The sequence below is a fragment of the Mobula hypostoma genome, chromosome 7, assembly GCF_963921235.1.
Source record: "Mobula hypostoma chromosome 7, sMobHyp1.1, whole genome shotgun sequence".
Classification (NCBI taxonomy): Eukaryota; Metazoa; Chordata; class Chondrichthyes; order Myliobatiformes; family Myliobatidae; genus Mobula; species Mobula hypostoma.
In genome coordinates, this window is record NC_086103.1 from 159,992,644 (window position 1) to 160,020,621 (window position 27,978).

At 40.7% G+C, this 27,978-nt stretch overlaps 1 protein-coding gene across 4 annotated transcripts in view; it reads left to right on the top strand.

The window, feature by feature from the left end:
* The window catches only part of LOC134349702 (F-BAR and double SH3 domains protein 2-like), a 253,167-nt gene that overhangs the window by 119,908 nt on the left and 105,281 nt on the right, over positions 1-27,978 (top strand). For all 4 annotated transcript variants that reach the window (XM_063054428.1, XM_063054429.1, XM_063054427.1 and 1 more), the window contains 3 exons: positions 18,369-18,502; positions 26,416-26,470; positions 27,744-27,872. In XM_063054428.1, the coding sequence (XP_062910498.1) occupies positions 18,369-18,502; positions 26,416-26,470; positions 27,744-27,872 (318 nt within the window). The remainder of the gene's footprint in view (positions 1-18,368; positions 18,503-26,415; positions 26,471-27,743; positions 27,873-27,978) is intronic.

Genomic DNA, 27,978 nt, shown 5'->3' on the forward strand with positions numbered 1-27,978 from the left:
TTCTCATTCTTTTCAAAAGGCTGCCAAAGTTGATATTTATAGTGTATTATGCTGATCTTGTTGCTGAAGTGTGGCATTGCTATTGGAGATAAATATTTGGTGAAGCAGTTGGTCAAGGACTCAAATGTAAACAAAACAAGCAGTTACAAATTGAAGTGGAAGAAATAAAAAGGATATAAAGAAGAAGGAAACAATTGAAAAGCAACTAACTGCTTTTTTTTGAAAGATAGTCTTTTTAAAGATCAAGTTCCAATTACTGAAAGAATTGAAATTGCTTAATGTTTTCAAACATTTCTTTACGATGTCTGATCTATTATCTTACCTAGAACATTCTTAACAATGCTGTAAGAATGAAGTAGAACTGAGAGGCTTAAGAATACAAATATGTGGTTTCTTGAAAGCAGCGTCAAAGTATAGCCTGCTGGCCTTCATCAGTCAAGGCACTAAGTATAGGAGCAACAATAATCTGCAACTGATTGAGTCAAGCAGCATTTGTGGGTGGATGTCCATGTTTCAGGTCAAAATCCTGCATCAGGACTAGTTCACAGTTTCAACCCGAATTGTTCACATTTTCTTTCCCCCCAGCAATTCAGAATCAGGTTTATTATTACTGGCTTGCATGATGTGAAAATGGTTGTAGACTGCAAATACATAAAATTACTATAAATTACAAATAAATAGTGTAGGGGGGAAGGAAATAATGTTCAGAGATATGATGGCAAGGGAAAGAAACTGTTCTTGAATTACTGAGTGGTTGCATTTGGGCTCCTGCATCACTTCCCTGATGGTAGCAAGAATGCTGCTCAACTCATTGAGTTCCTCCAGCAAATTCCAGCATTGCAGTCTCTTGTGTCTTCATTGAGTATAAGATTTGGGACATTGTTGCACTTGTAGAAATTATTAGTGAGGGTATACCTGGAATACTCCGTACAGTTTTGGTCACCCTATTATAGAAATTTTAACACCCCATCGTTAAATTGGAAAGAGTGTAGAGAAGATTTACAAGGGTCTCGCCAGGACTAGAAAGGAGAGCTTGGCCAAGCTAGGTCTGTGTTCCTTGGAATGGAGGAGAATGTCTGCTGACCTTCAAGAGGATTAAAGTTTATGAATCATGAATAAGGTGGATGGTAAATCTTTTCACCGGGGTGGGAGAGTCTGTAGGTACGGGCATAGGTCTATAGTGAGAGGAGAAAAATTTAAGAGGGATTTGAGGGGCCAGTTTTTCACCCAGATGATGGTGAGTAATATGGATTGAGCTGCTAGAGGAAGTGGTTAAGTTAGGTACTGTGGTATCATTTAAGAAGCACTTAGATGGGTGTGTGGCGGGGCGAGGCGAGGCTCGGAGGGATATGGACCAAAATCAGGAGATTGTGACTAGCTGAGTGCACACCAAAGTCAGTGTGAACCTGTTGGGCCTTAGGACTTGTATCAGTTCTGTATTGCCCTGTGATTCTGAACAATATAATGCTGATAAAATATGTAGTATTATGCATTCATCCAAGCACCCTTCCACTATTAGTGTGCTTTCTTTTGATCGTAGATAATTATTATCTAGAATGTTTGCCTACAGTTTCCACAGTGCTTTCAAAGTCACCAAATTGTTTAAGACATACACCTGCAAATAAAATGTACCCTTGTTTAACCATTTCTGCCATCTGTAGAACATAGAACGCTACAGCATAGTACAGGCCCTTTGGCCCACAGTGTTGTGCCGACCCTTAAACCCTGCCTCCCATATAACCCCCCCCCACCTTAAATTCCTCCATATACCTGTCTAGTAGTCTCTTAATTTCACTAGTGTATCTGCCTCCACCACTGACTCAGGCAGTGCATTCCACGCACCAACCACTCTCTGAGTAAAAAAATCGTTCCTCTAATATCCCCCTTGAACTTCCCACCCCTTACCTTAAAGCCATGTCCTCTTGTACTGAGCAATGGTGCCCTGCGGAAGAGGTGCTGGCTGTCCACTCTATCTATTCCTTTTAATATCTTGTATACCTCTATCGTGTCTCCTCTCATCCTCCTCCTCTCCAAAGCGTAAAGCCCTAGCTCCCTTAATCTCTGATCATAATGCATACTCACTAAAGCAGGCAGCATCATGGTAAATCTCCTCTGTACCCTTTCCAATGCTTCCACATCCTTCCTATAGTGAGGCAACCAGGACTGGACACAGTACTCCAAGTGTGGCCTAACCAGAGTTTTATAAAGCTGCATTATTACCCCGCAACTCTTAAACTCTATACCTTGACTTATGAAAGCTAACACTCCATAAGCTTTCTTAACTACCCTATTTACCTGTGAGGCAACTTTCAGTGATCTGTGAACATGCACCCCCAGATCCCTCTGCTCCTCCACACATCCAAGTATCCTGCCATTTACTTTGTACTCTGCTTTGTCCTTCCAAAGTGTACCACCTCACACTTCCCCGGGTTGAACTCCATCTGCCACTACTCAGCCCACTTCTGCATCTTATCAATGTCTCTCTGCAATCTCCGACAATCCTCTACACTATCCACAACACCACCAACCTTTGTGTCATCTGCATACTTGCCAACCCACCCTTCTACCCCGACATCCAGGTCGTTAATAAAAATCACGAAAAGTAGAGGTCCCAGAACCGATCCTTGTGGGACACCACTAGTCAGAACCCTCCAATCCGAATGTACTCCCTCCACCACAACCCTCTGCTTTCTACAGGCAAGCCAATTCTGAATCCACCTGGCCAAACTTCCCTGGATCTCATGTCTAAGAATCTTTTCCAACAGCTTTCCCACCACAGACATAAGGCTCACTGGTCTGTAATTACCCGGGCTAACCCTGCTACCTTTTTTGAACAAGGGGACAACATTCGTCTCCCTCCAATCCTCCGGTACCATTCCCATGGACCACGAGGACATAAAGATCCTAGCCAGAGGCTCAGCAATATCTTCCCTCGCCTCGTGGAGCAGCCTAGGGAATATTCCGTCAGGCCCTGGAGACTTATCCGTCCTAATGTATTTTAACAACTCCAACACCTCCTCTCCCTTAATATCAACATGCTCCAGAACATCAACCTCACTCATATTGTCCTCACCATCATCAAGTTCCCTCTCATTGGTGAATACCGAAGAGAAGTATTCATTGAGGACCTTGCTCACTTCCACAGCCTCCAGGCACATCTTCCCACCTTTATTGCTAATCGGTCCTACCTTCACTCCTGTCATCCTTTTGTTCTTCACATAATTGAAGAATGCCTTGGGGTTTTCCTTTACCCTACTCACCAAGGCCTTCTCATTTCCCCTTGCTCTTCTCAGCCCCTTCTTAAGCTCCTTTTTTGCTTCCCTATATTCCTCAATAGACCCATCTGATCCTTGCTTCTTAAACCTCATGTATGCTGTCTTCTTCCACCTGACTAGATCTTCCACCTCACTTGTCACCCATGGTTCCTTCAGCCTACCATTCTTTATTATCCTCACTGGGACAAATTTATCCCTAATATCCTGCAAGAGATCCCTAAACATCGACCACATGTCCATAGTACATTTCCCTGCAAAAACATCATCCCAATTCACACCTGCAAGTTCTAGCCTTATAGCCTCATAATTTGCCCTTGCCCAATTAAAAATCTTCCTGTCCTCTCTGATTCTATCATTTTCCTGTCCTCTCTGATTCTATCGTGGCTTATTTTAGTACTGAGAGATTTGCCTTTGCTTTGTGTGCATGTTACGTCATGGATTTTCCAGTTTCAGAGTAATAAGCTGTGTATTGTGGATTCTTTCTATATCTGTTAAGAATCGCTTTAATACTTGGTCAAGGAATAGCAGGCTAACACAGCGGTTTTCTTACTGTTGAAAGTGCATGAGATGACCAACAGACCACATTGTATCTTTGGAGAAACAGCTGATGTATTGGTCAATGACCTTTCGTGAAAATCTGCATTGCTCTGCCTTTGAACTGAGAGATGCCTAAACTCCTGAATATTTCCTGTATTTCCAGATTTCCAGCATCTACAGTATCTTGCTTTTGTTTTCAGTGACAATTTAATCTCACTATTAATAAGCTTTCCACCATGGAATTTGGTTTACTTGCGGAACTATAGCAGGTTACAAACTAGATTTTCAAAACCTGAGAAATGTATGTTACACTTGTATGAAACTGGAGAACATGGACACAAAACAGAAAAACTTTAATTAGTGAGGGAACTTATGTGACTGATTTACGCAATATACTTCTAAAAATCTATTTCTATCCAGCAACTTCTCCTCTATTGAACTGTTGTTAACTTGGCCTATAACTGACCAAAAAAAAGTTATCTACACTTTTGTAGCTCTTTGGAAAGCTTTCATAAAATGTGATTTATTTGAGGTGAGGATACTAAAACCACTTCGCCTTGATATAGCACTATTACTGTCTACTTCTGAAATAAACTGGAAATTGAAGTTGTTTGGCATTGTTGAATTGAATATTAAGTCCTGATGTGTTTAAATGGAAGATGAGATGCTGTTCCTTGATCAATATATTGTTTCATTAGAACAGTCTTGGAGCAGAAGACACTGGTCTGGGAGTAGGGTGGAGAATTGGAGCTGTCATGGGGTTTCATTCTAAGAAACCTGAGCAAAGCAATGTCCCGAATATAGAGGAGATGGCTTCTTGCACACCCACAACGGAATGCTGGATTGCAGGAAGTATAAATAAATTGCAATTAGTGCTGAAATAAGTAGTTTTGGGTAACCAGCTAATTGCAAGGAATCATTATTAACCTGCAACATGAACTTTGTTTTTCTCTTTCCAAATATGGGTATCTGTGGTGTTCTTTTAACATTTCCAGCAGCTGTTGTGTTCTGTATTTTACCATTTCAGTTTTGTTTCTTTTTGTCCCCTGTATTTTTCTATCTTTTCTGCTTACATCGTCTCCAGACGAATTAAAATGAGCGTTCACCATTACCTTTCAGCAGGCAGAGTCAGTCAGTGTGCCAGTCATTTCCTCTTTCACTGACATTCCCATTGTTTTCTTCATTTCACCACCACCTCTGAAATTCCAAAATATTTTAGTTTCTAACATCTAAATTCTGATGAAGTCTTCACTCTTGTCACAGATGCTGCTTAGCCTACTGAGTATATCATTTTTTTGTTTAATCCAGATTTTCAGAATCTGTATTTTTGTTTTTCACATCATCTTGTTTAAAAAAGGCTCTGATTTATAATTTTTTGACATTTTTCTTAGATATTCCATAAGACCATAAGACATAGGAGCAGAATTAGGCCATCTGGCCCATTGAATCTGCTCCGCCATTCAATCATGACTGATCTCTTTTTTGTCTCCTCCTCAACCCCAATTCCCAATTTTACTTATGTACCTTTAGGGTTTTAAGCTTTTTGAGTACTTCTCTCTTGTAATAGTAACTGCACCCACTTTTCTTCCTTGGCACACTACAGCATCAGGCATACTACTAGTGTCTTCCACAGTGAAGACTGATGCAAAATACTCATTTAGTTCATCAGCCATTTCTTTGTCCCCCATTATTATTTCTCCTTCCTCATTTTCTAGCGGTCCTATATCCACTCTCATTTCTCTTTTATTTTTAACATACTTGAAAAAACATTTACTATCCACTTTGATATTATTTGCTAGTTTGCTTTCATATTTCATCTTTTCCCTTCTAATGATTTTTTTAGTTGCTCTCTGTAGGTTTTTAAAAACTTCCCAATCCTCTACCTTCCCACTGATTTTTGCTGTGTTGTATGCCCTTTCTTTTGCTTTTTCAATAGCTTTGATTTCCCTTGTCAGCCATGGGTGTACTATTTCACCATTTGAGTATTTCTTCATTTTTGGAATACGTATGTCCTGCACCTTCCTCATTTTTCCCAGAAATGCACGTCATTGCTGCTCTGCTGACATCCCTGCCAGCAACTCCTTCCAATTCATGGGTGACTTTAACTTCCCTAATATTGATTGGCACCTGATTAGTTTCAAGGGTTTAGATGGGGCAGAGTTTGTTAAGTGTGTCCAGGACGGATTCCTGTCACAGTATGTGGACAGGCCGCCTAGGGGGAATGCCATACTAGATCTAGTACTAGGTAATGAACTGGGTCAGTTCACAGATCTCTGTGGGTGAGCATCTAGGGGAGAGTGACCACCGCTCCCTGGCCTTTAGCATTATCATAGAAAAGGATAGTATCAGAGAGGACAGGAAAATTTTTAATTGGGGAAGGGCAAATTATGAGGCTGTAAGGCTAGAACTTGCGGGTGTGAATTGGGATGATGTTTTTGCAGGGAAATGTACTATGGACCTGTGGTCAATGTTGAGAGATCTCTTGCAGGATGTTGGGGATAAATTTTGTCCCAGTGAGGAAGATAAAGAATGGTAGGGTGAAAGAACTATGGGTGACAAGTGAGGTGGAAAATCTAGTCAGGCGGAAGAAGGCAGCATACATGAGGTTTAGGAAGCAGGGATCAGATGGGTCTATTGAGGAACATAGGGAAGCAAAAAAGGAGCTTAAGAAAGGGCTGAGAAGAGCAAGAAGGGGGCATGAAAAGGCCTTGGCGAGTAGGGTAAAGGAAAACCCCAAGGCATTCTTCAATTATGTGAAGAACAAAAGGATGACAGGAGTGAAGGTAGGACCGATTAGAGATAAAGGTGGGAAGATGTGCCTGGAGGCTGTGGAAGTGAGCGAGGTCCTCAATGAATACTTCTCTTTGGTATTCACCAATGAGAGGGAACTTGATGGTGAGGACAATATGAGTGACGAGCATGTTGATATTAAGGGAGAGGTGGTGTTGGAGTTGTTAAAATACATTAGGATGGATAAGTCCCCGGGGCTTGACAGAATATTCCCCAGGCTGCTCCACGAGGCGAGGGAAAAGATCGCTGACCCTCTGGCTAGGACCTTTATGTCCTCGTTGTCCATGGGAATGGCGAATGTTGTCCCCTTGTTCAAAAAAGGTAGTAGGGATAGTCTGGGTAATTATAGACCAGTGAGCCTTATGTCTGTGGTGGGAAAGCTGTTGGAAAAGATTCTTAGAGATAGGATCTATGAGCATTTAGAGAATCATGGTCTGATCGGGAACAGTCAGCATGGCTTTGTGAAGGGCAGATCATGTCTAACAAGCCTGATAGAGTTCTTTGAGGAGGTGACCAGGCATATAGATGAGGGTAGTGCAGTGGATGTGATCTATATGGATTTTAGTAAGGCACTTGACAACGTTCCACACGGTAGGCTTATTCAGAAAGTCAGAAGGCATGGGATCCAGGGAAGTTTGACCAGGTGGATTCAGAATTGGCTTGCCTGCAGAAGGCAGAGGGTGGTGGTGGAGGGAGTACATTCAGATTGGAGGATTGTGACTAGTGGTGTCCCACAAGAATCTGTTCTGGGACCTCTACATTTCGTGATTTTTATTAACGACCTGGATGTAGGGGTAGAAGGGTGGGTTGGCAAGTTTGCAGACGACACAAAGGTTGGTGGTGTTGTAGATAGTGTAGAGGATTGTCGAAGATTGCAGAGAGACATTGATAGGATGCGGAAGTGGGCTGAGAAGTGGCAGGTGGAGTTCAACCCGGAGAAGTGTGAGGTGGTACACTTTGGAAGGACAAACTCCAAGGCAGAGTACAAAGTAAATGGCAGGATACTTGGTAGTGTGGAGGAGCAGAGGGATCTGGGGGTACATGTCCACACATCCCGGAAAGTTGCCTCACAGGTAGATAGGGTAGTTAAGAAAGCTTATGGGGTGTTGGCTTTCATAAGTCGAGGGATGGAGTTTAAGAGTCGCGATGTAATGATGCAGCTCTATAAAACTCTGGTTAGGCCACAATTGGAGTACTGTGTCCAGTTCTGGTCACCTCACTATAGGAAGGATGTGGAAGCATTGGAAAGGGTACAAAGGAGATTTACCAGGATGCTGCCCGGTTTAGAGAGTATGCATTATGATCAGAGATTAAAGGAGCTAGGGCTTTACTCTTTGGAGAGGAGGAGGATGAGAGGAGATATGATAGAGGTGTACAAGATAATAAGAGGAATAGATAGAGTGGATAGCCAGCACCTCTTCCCCAGGGCACCACTGCTCAATACAAGAGGATATGGCTTTAAGGTAAGGGGTGGGAAGTTCAAGGGGGATATTAGAGGAAGGTTTTTTACTCAGAGAGTGGTTGGTGCGTGGAATGCACTGCCGGAGTCAGTGGTGGAGGCAGATACACTCGTGAAGTTTAAGAGACTACCAGACAGGTGTATGGAGGAATTTAAGGTAGGGAGGCAGGGTTTGAGGGTCGGCACAACATTGTGGGTGAAGGGCCTGTAAAGTGCTGTACTACGCTATGTTCTATGTTCACTTTGGCCAACTCCTCTCTCGTACTACTGTAATTTCCCTTAATCCACTGAGATACTGCTACTTCAGACTTTACTTTCTCCCTATCAAATTTCAAGTTGAACTCAATCATATTGTGATCACTGGTTCCTAAGGGTTCTTTTACCTTAGGCTCCCTAATTGCCTCCGGTTCATTACATAACACCCAATCCAGTATAGCTGATCCCCTAGTAGGCTCAATGACAAACTGCTCTAAAAAGCCATCTCTTAGGCATTCAACAAACTCACTCTCTTGAGATCCATTACCAATCTGGTTTTCCCAATTGACCTGCATGTTAAAATCTCCCATGACTACCATAACATTGCCCTTTTGACATGCCTTTTCTATTTTCTGTTGTAATCTGTGGTCCACATCTCAACCACTGTTGGGAGGCCTATATATATCATCAATGTCCTTTTACCCTTGCAGTTTCTTGACTCAACCCACAAGAATTCAACATCTTCCAATCATGTGTCACATCTTTTCCTTCGCTACATCGACGACTGTATTGGCGCTGCTTCCTGCATGCATGCAGAGCTTCTTGACTTTATTAACTTTGCCTCCAACTTTCACCCTGCCCTCAAGTTTACCTGGTCCATTTCCGACACCTCCCTCCCCTTTCTAGATCTTTCTGTCTCTGTCTCTGGAGACAGCTTATCCACTGATGTCTACTATAAGCCTACTGACTCTCACAGCTATCTGGACTATTCCTCTTCTCACCCTGTCTCTTGCAAAAACGCCATCCCCTTCTCGCAATTCCTCCGTCTCCGCCGCATCTGCTCTCAGGATGAGGCTTTTCATTCTAGGACGAGGGAGATGTCTTCCTTTTTTAAAGAAAGGGGCTTCCCTTCCACCACTATCAACTCTGCTCTTAAACGCATCTCCCCCATTTCACGTACATCTGCTCTCACTCCATCCTCCCGCCACCCCACTAGGATTAGGGTACCCCTGGTCCTCACCTACCACCCCACCAGCCTCCAGGTCCAACATATAATTCTCCGTAACTTCCGCCACCTCCAACGGGATCCCACCACTAAGCACATCTTTCCCTCCCCCCCTCTCTCTGCATTCTGCAGAGATCGCTCCCTACGTGACTCCCTTGTCCATTCGTCCTCCCCATCCCTCCCCACTGATCTCCCTCCTGGCACTTATCCGTGTAAGTGGAACAAGTGCTACACATGCCCTTACACTTCCTCCCTTACCACCATTCAGGGCCCCAAACAGTCCTTCCAGGTGAGGCAACACTTCAGCTGTGAGTCGGCTGGGGTGATATACTGCGTCCGGTGCTCCCGATGTGGCCTTTTATATATTGGCGAGACCTGACGCAGACTGGGAGTCCACTTTGCTGAACACCTACGCTCTGTCCGCCAGAGAAAGCAGGATCTCCCAGTGGCCACACATTTTAATTCCACATCCCATTCCCATTCTGACATGTCTATCCACGGCCTCCTCTACTGTAAAGATGAAGCCACACTCAGGTTGGAGGAACAACACCTTATATTCCGTCTGGGTAGCCTCCAACCTGATGGCATGAACATTGACTTCTCTAACTTCTGCTAATGCCCCACCTCCCCCTCGTACCCCATCTGTTACTTATTTTTATACACAAATTCTTTCTCTCACTCTCCTTTTTCTCCCTCTGTCCCTCTGAATATACCCCTTGCCCATCCTCTGGGTCCCCCCCCTCCTTGTCTTCTTCCCGGACCTCCTATCCCATGATCCTCTCGTATCCCTTTTGCCTATCACCTGTCCAGCTCTTGGCTCCATCCCTCCCCCTCCTGTCTTCTGTCATTTTGGATCTCCCCCTCCCCCTCCAACTTTCAAATCCCTTACTCACTCTTCCTTCAGTTAGTCCTGACGAAGGGTCTCGGCCTGAAACGTCGACTGCATCTCTTCCTAGAGATGCTGCCTGGCCTGCTGCGTTCACCAGCAACTTTTATGTGTGTTGCTTTAATTTCCAGCATCTGCAGAATTCCTGTTATTTACAGCTTAGGGTCTTCCAGGCTGAAACTAAAAAGATGTGCCCCTGATTTGCTTTGAGAACTGGATAATTAAATCTATATCCAACCTCAAGTTCACAAGATGAGAGAGGATGTGTATGACTATTTTAAATTCATTAAAATTCTACAATCAAATACATGTCTATCAACTAATTTGAATAAAATGAGTTTGCATTTTCCTTTCCTTTCCAACTAATTTGCTCCATTTAAAATCAAGGGGCCTACTGGGTTTGTGCCAAATAACCTGATACAAATTCAATAGTGAATTGCCTAGCCTGAGGGCTAGAATATTTGCAGACGCCTATGGTCTCCTACTGTATTCCATATAAATTCTCATGACAGATCATGGTTATCCCACAGTAATGTCCAGCATTATGGAAGTTGAGGACTTGACCATGCACTTTAGAAGTATTCAGCTTCTATGCCTGCACAGTTAGAGGGTGCTGGCCATTATCTCTGTCTTTTCCTATTAGCTTTTAAAAATTATTTCTAAATTAAATTTTGTTCAATGTTCAAAATAAGTTTATTATTAATGTGTGTGTATCTATTACCATATACTACCTTCAGATTCATTTTTTGCTGATATTTACAGGAAAAAATACAGTAGAATTTTATAAAAATCTTTGCATAAGGCAAACTGTACAAATAATAAATAATTCTGAGAACATCAGTTGTTAAGAATCTTTGAAATTGAGACTGTAGATTATAGAATCAGTTCGAAGTAATGATTGAAGTTATCCATGCCAGCATTACTTAATGATTAATTTTCCTTCTCTTTTGTGCACAATTCTGCATTACTGTCTTTGGGTTAATGCTGTCAGTATTCTACTAGATATTGTGATACCTTTCCAAGATTTTTTCTTTAAATCATCTGGGAGTTGGGCATTGCCTCTCTGTTGTGTAGGCTATATTTTTTTTATTGTGGATAATAGGAAATATAAAAGTCATGAGAGCTGAAAGGTAAATTCAAAGAAAGAATTAGTTGCATTTATCTAGCATCTTTCTTGTCCCTTTTAAGATGTTGCTAAGCAATTTTATTTTTAGTTATTTATTTAGAATATAGCGCGGAACAGGCCTTTTCGACCTTACAAGCCACACCGCCCAGCAACCCACCTATTTAACACTAGCCTGATACAGGACAATTTACAAATGGCCAGTTAACCTACTAACCAGTAGTTCTTTGGACTGTGGGAGGTAACCAGAGCACCCAGAGGAAATCCATGCAATTCACAGGGAAAACATAAGTTCTTTACAGACAACACCTGAATTGGACTCCAAAATCTGGAATGCCCTGAGTTGTAATAGCGTTGTGCTAACGGCTATGCTACTGTGGCATCCATTTTACTGCCAGTTGCCAAGCTATGTGTCAACTGGCTAGATGGTGACTGCATCATAATTGCAGCCTTGAAGCAAAGTTGATATGCATGGTATCTATTGGCATGTCATGCATCTTATGATTCATCTATATATACCTGTCCCATTATCTCTATGTACTTTCCAACTAACATCATTGAGATGTTAGAATCTGGTTAATAAACTCCATTTTCCCACAAAGGGCAAGATACTGATGTTAAATATAATAATTCTTTCACCACAATGATAACCAGGTATTAAACCTTGAATGTTATTGGTTTGCTCAGCTGACTAGCATACATGCAGATGTATTGATCCACTGAACAATTCATAGTTTAATTTTTAAAACATGAAAATTGTGACAATATTAATTTTTTGGAATGTTTTTGTTATCTGGAAATTGGAGACTTTAATAATTGAGAGCTAAGCAAAAAAAAAGTCAAATAAGATAGAGCTGTGTTTTTGTTTATTCTTTTACAAGATGTATGTAATGCAGAATTTATTGCCAATTTATGATTTCTGTTAAAAGTTGTTGTATTCTAATAGGTAGACATTTAATGGACGTGATAGGTAACTGTAAAATTATTACTTCACATGTACACACTTTGTAGGAAAATTTTTCAAAGTCAGGGTGTGCGATCTAGAGAGGAACCAGCAAGTGGTCCAGTCAGTGGAAGAGGGAAGCATAAGGATTAAGGATAAAGATCAGACTGGTCTCTTGAGAGTTATGAGATAGCCAGGAAGAAGCTTAAGATGAGATTTATGACAGCTAGAGGTGACATGAGAATGGCGTGGCGAGTAGGATTAAGAAAAACCTCAAGGCATTTTACATGTCCATGAAGATCAAGAGAATGACGAGTGAGGGTAGGACCAATCATGGATATAGAGGAAATGGGCGTAGAGTCAGAGGAGAAAGGGGAGGTCTTTGAATGCTTTGCTTCAATATTCACCAGTGAGAGAGCCTTGATGAATGTGAGGACAGTGCAGAACAGTCTCATATGCTAGAAGATGTTGATGTTAAGAAAGGTGGTGTGCTAGAAATTTTGAAAACCCTTAGAATAGCTAAGTCCCCAGAACTGAATGGGATATACCCCAGGTTACAGGAAACAAGAGAAGAGATTGCTGTGTCTATTCTTGGCAACAAGTTCGAAGTAAAGTATTTTTAACAGAGTACATATATGTCACCACATGGAACCCTACGATTCTTTTTCCTGCGGGCATACTCAGCAAATCTATAGAACTGTAACTGTAAACAGGACCAATGAAAGAGCACGAGCATTGAAGGCAATAAACTGCGCTCATGCAAATTCAAATTAATAGCAATAAATAACAAGAGCATGAACTAACAAGACAAAGAGTCCTTAAAGTGAGATCTTTGGTTGTAGGAACATCTCAATAGATGAGTGTACCTATCCTTTTTTGTTCAAGAGCCTGATGGTTGAGGAGTAGGAACTGTTCTTGAACCTGGTGATGTGAGTCCTGTGGCACTTGTACCTTCTACCTGATGGCAGCAGCAAGAAGAGAGCATGGTTTGTGTGGTGAGGATCTTTGATGAAGGATGCTGCTTTTCTACAACATTTCATATAGATGTGCTCAATGGTTGGGAGGGCTTTACTCATGATGTACTGGGCCGAATCCACTATCTTTTGTCGTATTTTCTGCTTAAAGGCATTGGTGTTCCTAGACCAAGCCATAATGCAGCCAGTCAATACACTTTCCTCTACACATCTGTAGAAGCTTGTCAAGGTTTTCAATGACCTGTTGAATCTCCGCAAACTCTTAAGAAAGTAGAGGCGCTGCTGTGCTTTCTTTGCAATTACATTTATATGAAATATCCAGGACAGATCCTCTGAGATGGTGACACCCAGGAAATTAAAGTTACTGACCCTCTCCGCTTCTGATCTTCCAATGAGTACTAGTTCATGGACCTTGGGTTTCCCTCTCCTAAAGTCTGCAATCAGTTCCTTGGTCTTGCTAACATTAAGTGAGAAGTTGGTGCTATGACACCACTCAGCCAAACTTTCAATCTCCCTCCTGTATGCTGATTCATCACCACCTTTGATACAACCCACTGATGGTTAGTGGGCACGTGGCCAAGTGGTTAAGGCATTGGACTAGCGACCTGAAGGTTGTGAGTTCAAGCCCCAGCTGAGGGAACGTGTTGTGTCCTTGAGCAAGGCATTTAATCACACATTGCTCTGCGACGAAATTAGTGCCAAGCTATATGGGTCCTAATGCCCTTCCCGTGGACAATATTGGTGTTGTGGAGAGGGGAGACTTGCAGCATGGGCAACTGCTGGTCTTCCATACAACCTTGCCCAGGCCTGTGCCCTGGAGAGTGAAGACTTTCCAGGCACAGGTCCATGGTCTCGCAAGACTAACGGATGCCTTTATTATTTGATACAACCCACAACAGTGGTGCCGTCAACAAACTTGAATATCGTGTTGGAGCTGTGTTAGCCACACAGTCCTAGGTGTAAAGCGAGCAGAGGCCTAAGCACGCAGCCCTGTGGTGCATGTGCTGATGGAGATTGTGGAGGAGACGTTTTTGCCCATCTGCACTGACTGGGGTCTGCAAGTGAGGAAATCCAGGGATCCAATTGCACAAAGCAGTATTGAGGCCCACGTCTTAGAGTTTACTGATTGGTCTTGAGGAGATGATGGTATTAAATGCTGAACTGTAACAATAAAGAGCATCCTGATGTATGCAACTTTGCTGTCCAGATGTTCCAGGATTGTGTGAAGACCCAATGAGATGGCATCATCTGTGGACCTGTTGCTTCGGTAGGCAAATTGAAGCAGATCCAGGTCGCCACTCAGACAACTGCTGATATGTTCCACACCAGCCTCTCAAAACACTTCATCACTGTGGACGTAAGTACCACTGGACAATAGTCACTGAGGCAGATTACTACACTCTTCTTGAGCACTAGTATGATTGAAGCCTGCTTGAAGCAGGTAGGTACCACACACTGCAGAAGTGAGAGGTTGAAGATATCTGTGAACACACCGGCCAATTGGTCAGCACAGGTCTTTAGCACTCGGCTAGGTTCTCTGTACGGACCAGATGCTTTCCTTGGATTCACTCACTTGAAGGCAGCCTGCACATCATCTTCAGATACTGAGACCAAAGGATCATCGGGAGACATAGGGGTGCACGTTGGTTTCTCACTGTTTTGATGGTCAAAGCAAGCATAGAAAGCATTGAGCTTATCTGGAAGCTGTACTGTCCTTCTTGTCACTAGATTTAATTTTGTAGATATGACATTCAAACCCTGCCACACCTGTTGAGCATCCCCAGTTAACTCCAGTCTAGTCCAGAATCTCCATTTCACTCATAAGATGGGTTTCCAGAGATCATGCCTGCACCTCTTGTCGCGTTCTTGATCTCTGGACTTGAATGCTTCTGATCTGGCCTTCTGCAAATTCCAGATTTCATGGTTCATCCAGGGCTTCTGATTGGGGTAAACCCTGAATGATCTTGTGGGGACACACTCTTCTTCAGCTGTTTTAATGAAGTCTGTTGCAACCCTGGTGTAGTCATTCAGATCGTCAGATGAGTGCTTGAACACGGCCCGGTCCACTGACTCAAGGCAATCCTGTAACTATTCCTCTGCCTCCTGCAACCACCTCTTAGTTTGCTTGATCTCTGGAGCTTTTTAGGCTCTGTTTGTGTCAAATATTATTCCTTTGTTCAGATAACAGGGATAATCCTGGGAATTGTAGACCAGTCAGTCTTGCAAGAGTGATGAGCAAACTACTGGAGAGGATTCTTAGAGACAGGATTTACAAGCATTTGGAGAAGTATAGTCTGATTAGGAATAGTCAGCATGACTTCTTGAGAAGCAGGTCGTGTCTCAGAATCCTGATTGAATTATTTGAGGAAGTAACAAAACAAATTGATAAAGGTAGAGCAGCAGAGGTGATGTAATGGATTTTAGTAAGTCCTCTAACAAAGTTCCCCATGGTAAGGTCATTCAGAAATTTAGGGGACGTGGGATACTGGGAAACTAGACTACATTAATTCAGAATTGGATGAGGTTGGGGAAGAATTGGTTAGTACGAAGCTTGGTGGTGTTGTGGAATGTGTAGAAGTTTGTCGTAGGTGAGCAATGGAACATAGATAGGAAGCAGAGCTGGTCTGAGAAGTGGCAAATGGAATTCAGTCCAGAAAAGTGTTAAGTGATACGCTTTGGAATGTCGAACTTAAAGGCCGAGTGCAAAGTTAATAGCAGGATTCTGAGCAGTTGTGGAGGAACAGAGGGATTTTTAGAGTCCATGTCCATAGATACCTCAAAGTTGACGCACAAGTTGATAAGGTGGTTAAAAGGGTGTATAGTGCATTAGTTGGGGAATGGGGATTGAGTTCAAGAGCCGCAAGGTAATGTTGCAGCTCCATAAAATTCTGGTTAGACCACACTTGGAATATTGGGTTCCATTCTGATTACCTCATTATAGGAAGGATATGGAAGCTTTAGTGAAGGTGCAGAGGAGGTTTATTAAGATACAGCCTGAATTAGAGAGCACATCTTGGGAAAATTCAGTGAGCTAGGGCTTTCTCTTTGGAACAAAGGAGGATAAGAGGTAAATTGATGGAGATGTATAAGATAAGAGACAATTTTAATGTGATTGGAGGAAAATATAGGGGATGTCAGAGGTGCAGTACATTGTTTACGCAGAGAGGTGGGTACGTGGAACACGTTGCCACAGGTTGGTGGAAGAAGCAGATATTAGGGACATTTAAAAGACTTTTATGTACTTTTACTGCCTAACTGTGTGTGCGTGTGTGTGTGTGTGTGTGTGTGTGTGTGTGTTAGGATCCTTGACAATGCTAATAGCTTTGCGTATGCAGTGCTCCTGATCAATACCCCAGATAGGTGGAAGAGAGACCCTGATAATCCTCTCAGCAGTCTTCAAAATCCTTTGTAGGGTCTTGTGGTCAAGACACCTTGCAGATCCCATATCAGGTGCAGATCCCATATCAGGTGCTAATGCAGCTGGTCAGGTCACTCTCAGTGGTGCTTCTGTAAAGATTGTTTAGAATGGGGGGAAAGCCTCACTCGCTTCAATCTCCTCAGTCAGTGAAGACACTGTTGTGCTTTCCTGACTAAAGAGATGGTGTTGAGGAACCAGATGAGATTGTCCATAATGTGCACTCTCAAAAACTTAGTGCTGCTCACTCTCTCCACTGAGGTGCCATGTAGTGAGGACTGATCAACCTGCACCTTCTGAAGTCCGCAATCATCTCTTTAGTCTTGTCCACATGAGACTCAAGTTATTGAATTTGCCCTTTTTGTGGACAGGACCTATTGGGGCAGTTTTCCATACTAGAAAGTCAAAAAGTGCCTATCCTAGAAATCTGATGCAAAAACAAAAATGTGCTAGAAATCCTCTGTAGGTCAGCAGCATTTATGGAAAGTGAAATGATTAATGTTGAAAGCCTGGGCCTCGACCTGATGCATTAAATGTTTCTCTTTCCACAGATGTTTCATGACCTGCTGAGTGTTACCAGCATTTTCTGTTTTTATTTCAGTTTTATTTCAGAAAATAAATCTCAATGTGCTGACATTATACATACTTTGATACTAAATTTATTTTGAGCTTTTAACATTCATAATGTGAAGTGGATGCCACTTTTTTTCATAGTACTAGAACAGTTTGACTAATAGCATGGTTAGTTCTGGAATGTACACCTTCAGTGCTACAGTAAGAATAGCATCTTGTATCTTATAATTTTTTTGTAGGTAATGCTGTCAGCCATTTCAGGACATCATGTGGAATAAACCTAATTGCATGAGTGCTATCTTTTGTGATGCAGGGGATTTCAGGAAGAAGTACAGCTAAATAACCTGTCTGGAATTGTAGCTGAACATGATTGTAAATGACTTATTGCCCTCCTTGTGAACTTTGCTATCACTGAGAGAGGGAATTTTCTTGAGCCTTCCCTTAAACAGTTCATCGTTAATTATCTATTACAGCTACTATTCGCTTCAAATATTTGGATTAAGAATTTTGATCTTATTGTTTGGTTATGGGATGGCAGCTTGCATTTTAAATAGTAAAAACAACGTTCAAATTGCCCTGTGTTTTGCAGATTAACCAGGCTAGCATTTTAGGAAGAACTGAAAATGAATAAGTAATAAGTTCTTGTCCATTGTACTTTTGTTACTTTATCTAAAATAACGGAACTCATTAGACAGTGTTCTGAGTTGAGAAATATTAGTTGTAGCCTGGAAGATAATTTTAAACAAACAAACTTTATTTCCTAAAGTACTATATTGAATGATAGGGTAATGCATATAACATTTTGAGTTATTGTAAAATATAAAACAAATTAAGTGAATAGGGCACTTAAATTATATTGCTGTTTTAACAAAGGATCCATTGTTTCAGTATTGGAGGGCTTTTTTTCTCCCTCTTTTGAGTAGGCTTGAAGTACTGAGTTGCCCACATATTTGAATTCCACATATAGAAGTGGTGGAATATTTAGGGTGCCCTTTGCCTACTCTTTCAAGTGTACATGCTCCACAAATTACAATGTAATGCTTAATGTAAGAATGTTCTAGTTCTGCCACAGTTGTATCCCTATTTTGTGATATGTAAAGTAGTAGTCATAATTATCAGTTACTGTTACAAAGAAAACCCTTCTGTTCACATTGTGCTGCATCTAATTCTCAGTATTATCTTGTTTCTGTAGTCCATTGATCAGCTGACAAAAATTCAGGCTGAATTCCAGGAGACTGTGAAGGATCTGGCGAAGTCTAAAAAGAAGTATTTTGAGTTGGAACAGATGGCTCATGCAGCGCGAGAGAAAGCAGATTTAGAGGCCAAGTGCGTTTTGATTTTTTTATGATATGAATAGGTATTCTTTGCTATACAAGAAAAAAATGTGCAAACCTTTTAATTTGTATCTTATACCTTTGTGTGTTGCATGAGAACTAAATCATTGAAACATGCTGCCCTGTATGTACATTTATACTGCCTCACAATGACTATACAAACATTTCATTGCAAAATTGATGATCTGTAACTAATTCTGTTGGGAAGTTTGCTGAAATATAAACTCTTGCAGAATCAGCAATATGCTCCATTCAGTAATGGTGTTTTTGTACACCAGTTTCTCTCATAGTGCTTTACCTGAACATGGAAATACAATCACAACAAAACTCAGTCATTAAAAGCTATTGGGCTTGATTGTAGTTTGCTGTAGTCAGAGAAGCAATATATCACAAAAATGTGAAGTACAAAAAGCGAATGTTATCTATTATTCAGTTTTGAATTTGTACATTTACCTTGTACATTTCAACTGATTCTGAAAGTGGAGTTTGTACAAAACCAAAATTGTTAATGAACTTCATGGAAGAATTTTGCTGAAAGCTGACATTATTTGTAAGTTCTATCAATCAAATATTTAATTAAATTTAAATGACAAATTTGTGCCAAAATGTAATATTGCGGAAATTGATTCCTAAAATCAGATTTTGTTTCAATCAATACATACAATCATAAATAAATTTAATCAGAGACTCAAAATGTAACTAGCAGATTTGAGGAAAAATGGTAAACTAATTCACTATTCATGTTGTCTTTATGTATTTCCCCCATAAAAATATTTTTGTAAAACAGTTTCTGTATTCATACAAGGATTATAACCTTGATACTCTGCAGATACTGAAGTACAATTATGATATCATTTCCTCAAAAACTATCAATCTGAACTTCACAGGCTATCTTGGTAATTGAAAACTGCACCTGATACTCCACCTCAGGTTTTTTTCTAAGCCTTTAGATTAAATAGGTCTAGTAAATAAGATAAGGTAGAGCTGAGTAGATGGGGGAAGTTAATCATCAGTCACTGCAATCTACTGAAGTAAGGCTACATATAGTATTTTTATTTTATTACATAATTCATGGAACATGAAAGAGTACATTACAGGAAGAAACCAATGATGTCTGTGCCAACCATGATGCTAATTGAAACTAATCCCATCTGCCTGCTCATTGTCTATATCCCCCTATTGTCTACCCATTTATGTACCTTTCTAAATGCCCCTTAAATACCTGCCTCATAAATATCCTTTAAGCTTTCCTCCTCATTTTAAGCCTGTTGGGGGAGCGGGGAGATTCTCTATTAACCCTATTTATGTCTCTCATAATATATAATTTTGCTAGGTAGCTCCTCAGCCTATGACACTCCAAAGAAAACAAAGTTTTTCCAATCTCTCCTTGAGCTAATACTCCAATTCAAGCATCATTCCAGTGAACCTCTTCTGAACCCCCTCCAAAGCCACCATATCATTCTGTAATGCAATGACCAGAACTGCATGCAGTAATCCAAATGTAGCCTAACTATCTTCTAGGGCCAAGCCACACTGTTTCTGGCTGCTGCTGGTTATTATGGTGAAGAAAACTTGTAATGTTACAACAATCTCTATAATAATTAAATGCTCCATTTTAAAACAAAACTAGGCGATTTGAGGAACTCTGTGGAAATTTATCCTACTTGAAGTTTATCCATGGCCTGAATAGTTGTTGCAGTTTTACATGGGCCTTATGGAAAGATAAATTATTATTAATATTTGGAAGTGGGATTTTATCTCAGTTAATAAAGATTGACAGACTGTTAGATAGATATACTTTATTAATCCCGAGGGAAATTTGGTTTTGTTACAGCTGCACCAACCAAGAATAGAGCGTAAATATAGCAATACAAAAAACCCCAACAATCAAACAACAAAATACAAACTATGCCAGATGGAAAATAAGTCCAGGACCTGTCTATTGGCTCAGGGTGTCTGACCCTCCATGGGAGGAGCTGCACGTTCGATGGCCACAGGCAGGAACGACCTCCCGTGCTGCCGAGTATTGTATCACGGTGGAATGTGGCCAAAGTCCAACAGTAAAAAGTTCGGTATCTAGTCTGCAAACACGTTCCTCGATCGTAATATACTCCAGATTGCACCATCCGTTCGTAACCAGATCAGTAAACACGAAACTCCTTTATGCTTACTGCTCTCAGTGCACTTCCGGTCAGGCGGAACGGTATTACCCACCGAACTCCTCTTCTCCAAAAGTCTCTGTTGTCTCGACCCGGTCCTCTTTCCTTGGCTTTGTAATCCCCCTCTGTGTGTTTTCCTCCGGATTTCAGCAGGGGTGTCCACCGGTCTGTTAGCTAAACCGGCCGGGATTTGCTGGTCCGTAAAATACACAATGCGACCTTGCTTCTGTCCCGCGTGTTGGGATGTAACCATTTCCAGCACTAAAGAAAACCCAAATAAAACTCTCCCTACCAGCATGTTAGAGAGGGTGCAGCTTCGACGTGTTACCGTGAGAAAAAAAAATACAAAAATAATGTAAATTAAAAAGAAGCAGAAAGTAAAAGAATAGATCGAAAAGAAGAAATATTAACAGAAGAGATTCTGCAGATGCTGGAAATCCAGAGTAACAGATACAGAATGATAGAGGAACTCAACAGGTCAGGCGGCATCTATGACAAGGAATAGATAGTCGACGTTTCAGGTTGAGGCCTTTTATCAGGATGGGAAGAAGCCAGAATACAGTGGCATGCAAAAGTTTGGGCAGCCCTGGTCAAAATTTCTGTTTCTGTGAATAGTTAAGTGAGTAGAAGATGAACTGATCTCTAAACGTCATAAAGTTAAAGATGAAGCATTCTTTTCAACATTTTAAGCAAGATTAGTGTAATATTTTTTGTTTTGTACAATTTTAGAGTGGGGGAAAGAAAGGAAAGGAGCACCATGCAGAAGTTTGGGCACCCCAAGAGATTTGAGCTCTCAGATAACTTTTACCAAGGTCTCAGACCTTAATTAGCTTGTTAGGGCTATGGCTTGTTCACAGTCATCATTAGGAAAGGCCAGGTGATGCAAATTTCAAAGCTTTATATATACCCTGACTCCTCAAGCCTTGTCCCAACAATCAGCAGCCATGGGCTCCTCTAAGCAGCTGCTTAGCACTCTGAAAATTAAAATAAATGATGCCCACAAAGCAGGAGATGGCTATAAAAAGATAGCAAAGCATTTTCAGGTAGCCATTGCCTCATTTCCTAATGTAATTAAGAGATGGCAGTTAACAGGAATGGTGGAGGTCAAGTTGAGGTCTGGAAGACCAAGAAAACTTCCTGAGAGAACTGCTCGTAGGATTGCTAGAAAAGCAAATCAAAACCCCCATTTGACTGCAGAAGACCTTCAAGAAGATTTAGCAGACTCTGGAGTGGTGGTGCACTGTTCTACTGTGCAGCGACACCTGCACAAATATGACCTTCATGGAAGAGTCATCAGAAGAAAACCTTTCCTGCGTCCTCACCATCCTCACCACAAAATTCAGCATCAAAAGTTTGCAAAGGAACATCTCCACAAGCCTGATGCATTTTGGAAACATCCTGTGGACTGATGAAGTTAAAGTAGAACTTTTTGGCCACAATGAGCAAAGGTACGTTTGGAGAAAAAAGGATGCAGAATTTCATGAAAAGAACACCTCTCCAACTGTTAAGCACGGGGGTGGATCGATCATGCTTTGGGCTTGTGTTGCAGCCAGTGGCACAGGGAACGTTTACTGGTAGAGGGAAGAATGAATTCAATTAAATACCAGCAAATTCTGGAAACAAACATTACACCATCTGAAAAAAAAACTGAAGATGAAAAGAGGATGGCTTCTGTAACAGGATAATGATCCTAAACACACCTCAAAATCCACAGTGGACTACCTCAAGAGGCACAAGCTGAAGGTTTTGCCATGGCCCTCACAGTCCCCTGACCTAAACATCATTGAAAATCTGTGGATAGACCTCAAAAGAACAGTGCATGCAAGACAGCCCAAGATTCTCACAGAACTAGGAGTCTTTTGCAAGGAAGAATGGGTGAAAATCCCCCAAACAAGTATTGAAAGACTCTTAGCTGGCTACAGAAAGCATTTACAAGCTGTGATACTTGCCAAAGGGGGTGTTACTAAGTACTGACCATGCATGGTGCCCAAACTTTTGCTTCAGGCCCTTTTCCTTTTTTGTTATTTTGAAACTGTATATCATGGAAATAAAAAAAGTTTTCTTGCTTAAAATATTTAAAAAATGTGTCATCTTTAACTTTATGCCTTTTGGAAATCAGGTCATCTTTTACTCGCTTAGCTATTCACAGTAACAGAAATTTTGACCGGGGTGCCCAAACTTCTGCATGCCACTGTAAGTTCAGAGGAGGGGAAGGAGTACAAGCTGGAAGGTGATTGATGAAGCTAGGTGCATGAGGGAGGAGGAGATGAAGTGAGTAGCTGGGAGGTAATAGGTGGAAAAACTGAAGAAGGAATCTGACAGGACAGTGGACCATGGGAGAAAGGGAAGGAGGAGGGGCACCAGAGGAAAGTGATAGGCACGTGAGGAGAAGAGGAGGTAAGAATGGAGAATGGGAGAAGAGGGAAGGTGGAGGGAAGAATTACCAGAAGTTACTCCTCCAACCTGAGAGTGGCCTCATCACAGCAGTAGAGGAAGCCATGAACCAACATGTCAGAATGGGAGTGGGGACTGGATTTAAAATTCTTGGCCACTGGGAAATCAAATCAAATTGTTTAATTTCATTGAAACCATACATGGATACAGCCAAAGGAGACAGCATTCCTCTGGGGCCATGGTGCAAGTTGTACACGTGAACTTAAAATATTTGATAGGAAAAAAGTCTTGCAAGTAAACACATTTTTAGTCCATGACCCTGAGTGACCAACCTCCCAAATTGATGGAACCAGCAGTCCAGCCTGTAATTCCTCCAATTCAATACTGGAGGGCAGCACCGATGGGAGAGGGAGAGGCTATCCCCAGCCAAGCACGAACACCATGCTACAATGTCTCTGGCATCTCCTGTTCTGGATTGTAGCAGCAAAAAAGCCCTTCTCTGAACTGCTAGCTGGCTCCAATGACACCCCGGCCGGCTATTCCAAATAACAAGCAGCTCACTGATGTAGTAGACCTGCTGTAGTCGAAGTTATAGGAGTTTAATATAGTCTAATATAAGATTTTAAAAATTTATATATAGCAAAGAAAGAAGCACGTCTGATTGGCCCCCGGGAGACCACGGCATCCACATGTGCTGCCATCTTACCACACAGGCAATCCTGTTTGTTGCGGATGGAACAAAGGTGCTTTACAAAGTGGTCTCCCAATCTACATTGCTCCATCTGCAATAGGCTGTCACAATGAGGTCCTTCTCGGGTTGAAGGAGCGTCAACTCGTATTCCCTCTGAGCAGCCTCCAACTTGATGGCATGAACATTGATTGCTTTAACTTCCTATAATTTCTCTCCCTTCCCCTTCCCTTTTCTTCCATTCCCCACTCTGGCTCCCCTGAGTTCCTCTAGCATCTGTACTGAGATATTAACATAGCTTTCAATGCTCAATGAGTGCATTATCTCCAGAACATGTACTTTGAGTAAGGGAGTGATTTCATTTTAATTCTTTATTTGCTTGATTTAATAAAGCAGTTTAGATTTTCCTAATCTTGGTATTTTCCATTTTCAGTGTTAAACAGATGACCTGCCTGATAATTGGGTATTCAGCTGAAACTAGGGATCTGAAAGGCACATGTTTTAGAGCAAAGTGCAGCACTGAGCTCAGAATTGACGGAGTGTAGACTCTGGACAACAGTGCAGCTTTAAAGATTAAATAGGGTGAATTAATTACGTTAAAATTAAGTGTGCTACAGACATAATATATGATCATGGTTATCATATCTGCAGTAATTGTATGAAGCTTTGAACTCTGGCTCAGGGTTTGCAAGCTAATACCTGAGATTCACACTGAAATGTATTAATTTGACAGCAACTTTATTTCAGGCCAATTTTTGGGATTTGTTTTTACTGGAGTGTAGTGGCTTGATCTCATGTGTTTGAGAGCTCTTTCTGCATGCACTGAGGAATATTAACTGGAAAAAAATGGACAATTTTTATCATCATGAGGTAAAAATTGTCATGATTTTGCATGTAATGTACATTAAGGAACACGTAGGAAAAAAAAGGATCATTGAATCTGTCTTTTGGATTTGACTCTTTCAGGCTACAGCCTTATTACCTTCTGCTCATTGCTTAATCAGCAACTATAAATTACCCATAACATAGCCATCACCATTTTGCATGTGAATTTAAGCATGAAGTTTCACACTCATTCTTGCCAATTTGTCTTTTGATTTTGTGGCCAAATGCTACATTAATTTTATTCTTTATTTGAATAGCTATTGTTTTTCTTGCCCACTTTGTAATGGGCATATGTTATTTGCTTACCATCTGTCTGTTTAACTGTTTGAAATCTACGGTTAACTTCATTCTTTGAATTATTTTTGGTGCTTTTTAATCATTTGTAAGTTGCCACTAAGATGTGCTTGTGAGTTCACTATTATTTAACAAATTTAAATAATTAGAGTTTTATTGCATAAGAATATTTCTAAATTCATCATTTTACCTCTCAATTTTGCTTTAATTTTTTTATCTTTTAACTGTTGCACTAAGTTCTGAAGATTCTGTTGTTTTAACAGCATGTTGATTCCATTATGTATTTTAGAATCATAGCACTGTCGCACAGAATTATTCTGTTGAATTCTGCTCATCTCATGCCTTATGGCAATTTCAAATTAATTTTGTCTTACAGTTGTGAATAGCACTGGAGTTCTAAGTATTTATCCGCTTTTTTTCTGGCTTCATCTGAGCATTGCTAATGTTGTTTTTGAGCTGATAGGTTGAGAATTCAAGGGATACTGCAGCCTGGAAAAGTTGGTGACCCTCTAGCAGATTGAAATGAGTTTGGTGTTGAAATTAAGGTCTAATGAAGTTCAAAGCCTGTCCAAAACAAGAACCACTCATTTACGAGGCAGCAGGTCCTGTTGTCGGGACATTGACGAGCTACCTGGAGAGGTACATTTCAGCAGACAGGACCAGGGAAGTGATTGATACTGATCCGTGCAGCACCACTCACCTTTAAGTGTGATAGTTGCTTATTGCTCAAGTGGCTGCTGCTAATATTAAAGTGTGTCTTCAAACCCAAGGGGCAAAAAGCATTTTGATGATTAGCAAGTGTGAAAGCAGTGATAAGGAAGCTGAAAAAAAATTGATTCTGCAATTCAGAGTTTTAGCAGTGCCCACGTTTGTATACATACCTCAAAGGAAATGTTTCAAAGAGAACATTAAAATCAGCCTGAAGAAATTCAAAATGACACCGAGAAACTGGGAAGACAATAGATACACCTGGATAAAATTTGTTCAAGAAGGAGCTGTGCTAAATGAGAGTAACCTCTGCTGTGCCACAGAGAACCAGTGGCATCTTGTTGAACTACTATAAGACCCCACCACTTACTGTTCCCACTCTGCACTAGAATATGTGGATCCTGGATCGGCCTCTACAATCACCTGAGAACATCATACTTGACTCAAGCGATCGCACGTCTACAATACCTTCCCTACATTTGGTGAACAATCCCAACATATCTTCTGTAAAGTTAAGCATTAAGTGATTTAAATAATGGTGTTAAATTGCCTTGCCTTGTGGCCACAGATATAATGCTGTTATGGTGAATCCAATTCAGTTGTTTAAATTATTTAATTAATAAATATGGCAAATAAATTATCTACACAAAACTACTTGAAATGGCCTAAATGATGACGATTCCTGCTTTTACATCAGTTCTTAAATGCAGAGTGCCATTTTGACAGAACAATTTTTTGATTCAAATATACTGCTAAATAGAGGTCTTATTTTTTCAGGTCCAAGCTTAGTCTATTTCAATCAAGAATAAGTTTACAGAAAGCAAGTGTGAAGGTACGTTATGCAAGATTTTGAATGATTGTTTCTTGTTATTGATCATGAGCTTGTTGTTTTTGTACAATATTTCCACAGTGTGCTGCAAGTCTTAGTTGAGGTATGTAAATGGTGGCTAGTACATTAATTGGATACACTTAGCCTTTGAACATAGGTGAGATCAAGACTTGGCTTTCATTGTCATTTTAAAATGAAATTTGATTTTGTATAAAATTTTCATACTACTTTTGAAATAAGTTCACTCTTTCTGAGAAATATAAAATATTGTCATTTTCAGTTTGAAGGCTTTAATTTTTTTGGACCTACAAATCCTAAAGCTAATTTTCTGTCTTTAAAGTTTGATTATGTTGCAGTCTCAGCATCCATGGGCTAGGGAAGAGAAATTCACCTGTTTCCTGATCCTAATCACTATCCAGTGACCACGGCTGAGGAAGTACATGTGAGCACAAAGCAAGCAAAAAGATCTTGATCAATTGTGCTTCTTCCACCAACCATATGTTGACAACAATTATGAAACTAAACAATGAGCTCCATCAATTCAAATCTATGTTCGTTGATGCAGAGTTGAGTAACGGATCAGAGATCTGACCCACATAACTCATTGCTTTCAGGAATGAAGAAAAATATAATTTTTCTTTAATCCAAGTCGTGTAGTAAAGTATTTGAACAGTTCCACCTTCCAACATAATTTAAAAATGTATCTTTGCATTTACCAAATAATCAGCTCCTAATTTCGGGTCCAGTACAGAGGAGGAATACTTGTGATTGGAAAGACCATTGTAGATGAAGGGGAGTCAGATAAAGCACATTATGGATGCTGGAGTTTTGAGTGAAAACAAAATGTTGGAAATAGTCAAGGTGTGGAAAGCAAAGCAGAAGTAAACAGATCCTCATCAAAACGCCTTGGGTGTTAGTGTTTTCACTATCTCTGGTTACACCGTACCCCATTTATTTTGCAAATCTTTTATACCATCTCATAATGTGAGCAAAGGCAAACATTGCATGAGGGACAAGTCAACTTGTAACATTGATCTTCATGAACACTGGGAAGGGCATTGTCAGGTTAAACCTATCTAAATTGTGCAAGAAATGAAGTGTAACGATGGAAAAGCTAAATGAGGGAATATTTTAAAAGATGGACTGATATTAACCCATAATGGGCCATTTTATTGATATATCTTTGCAATTACAAGGTGAAAGATAAAGTATCTTAGGGAAAAAATTGTGGAACTCTGTTTGGCATCCAATATTACATACTTTGTTTGAATTTTAGTTGAAAGCAAGGCGCAGTGAATGCAACATAAAAGCTAACCATGCTCGAAATGACTACCTTCTTACACTGGCAGCTGCAAATGCACATCAAGATCGTTATTATCAAATAGATCTGGTAAACATGATGACGGTAAGCAAATTTTTCTCTGCTTGTGTATTGTATTTCAGAAATCAGCCCTGTACACTTGAGTAGCTAAGTAAAATATATTTCAGGTCTATTCTTTTTGTTCATGACA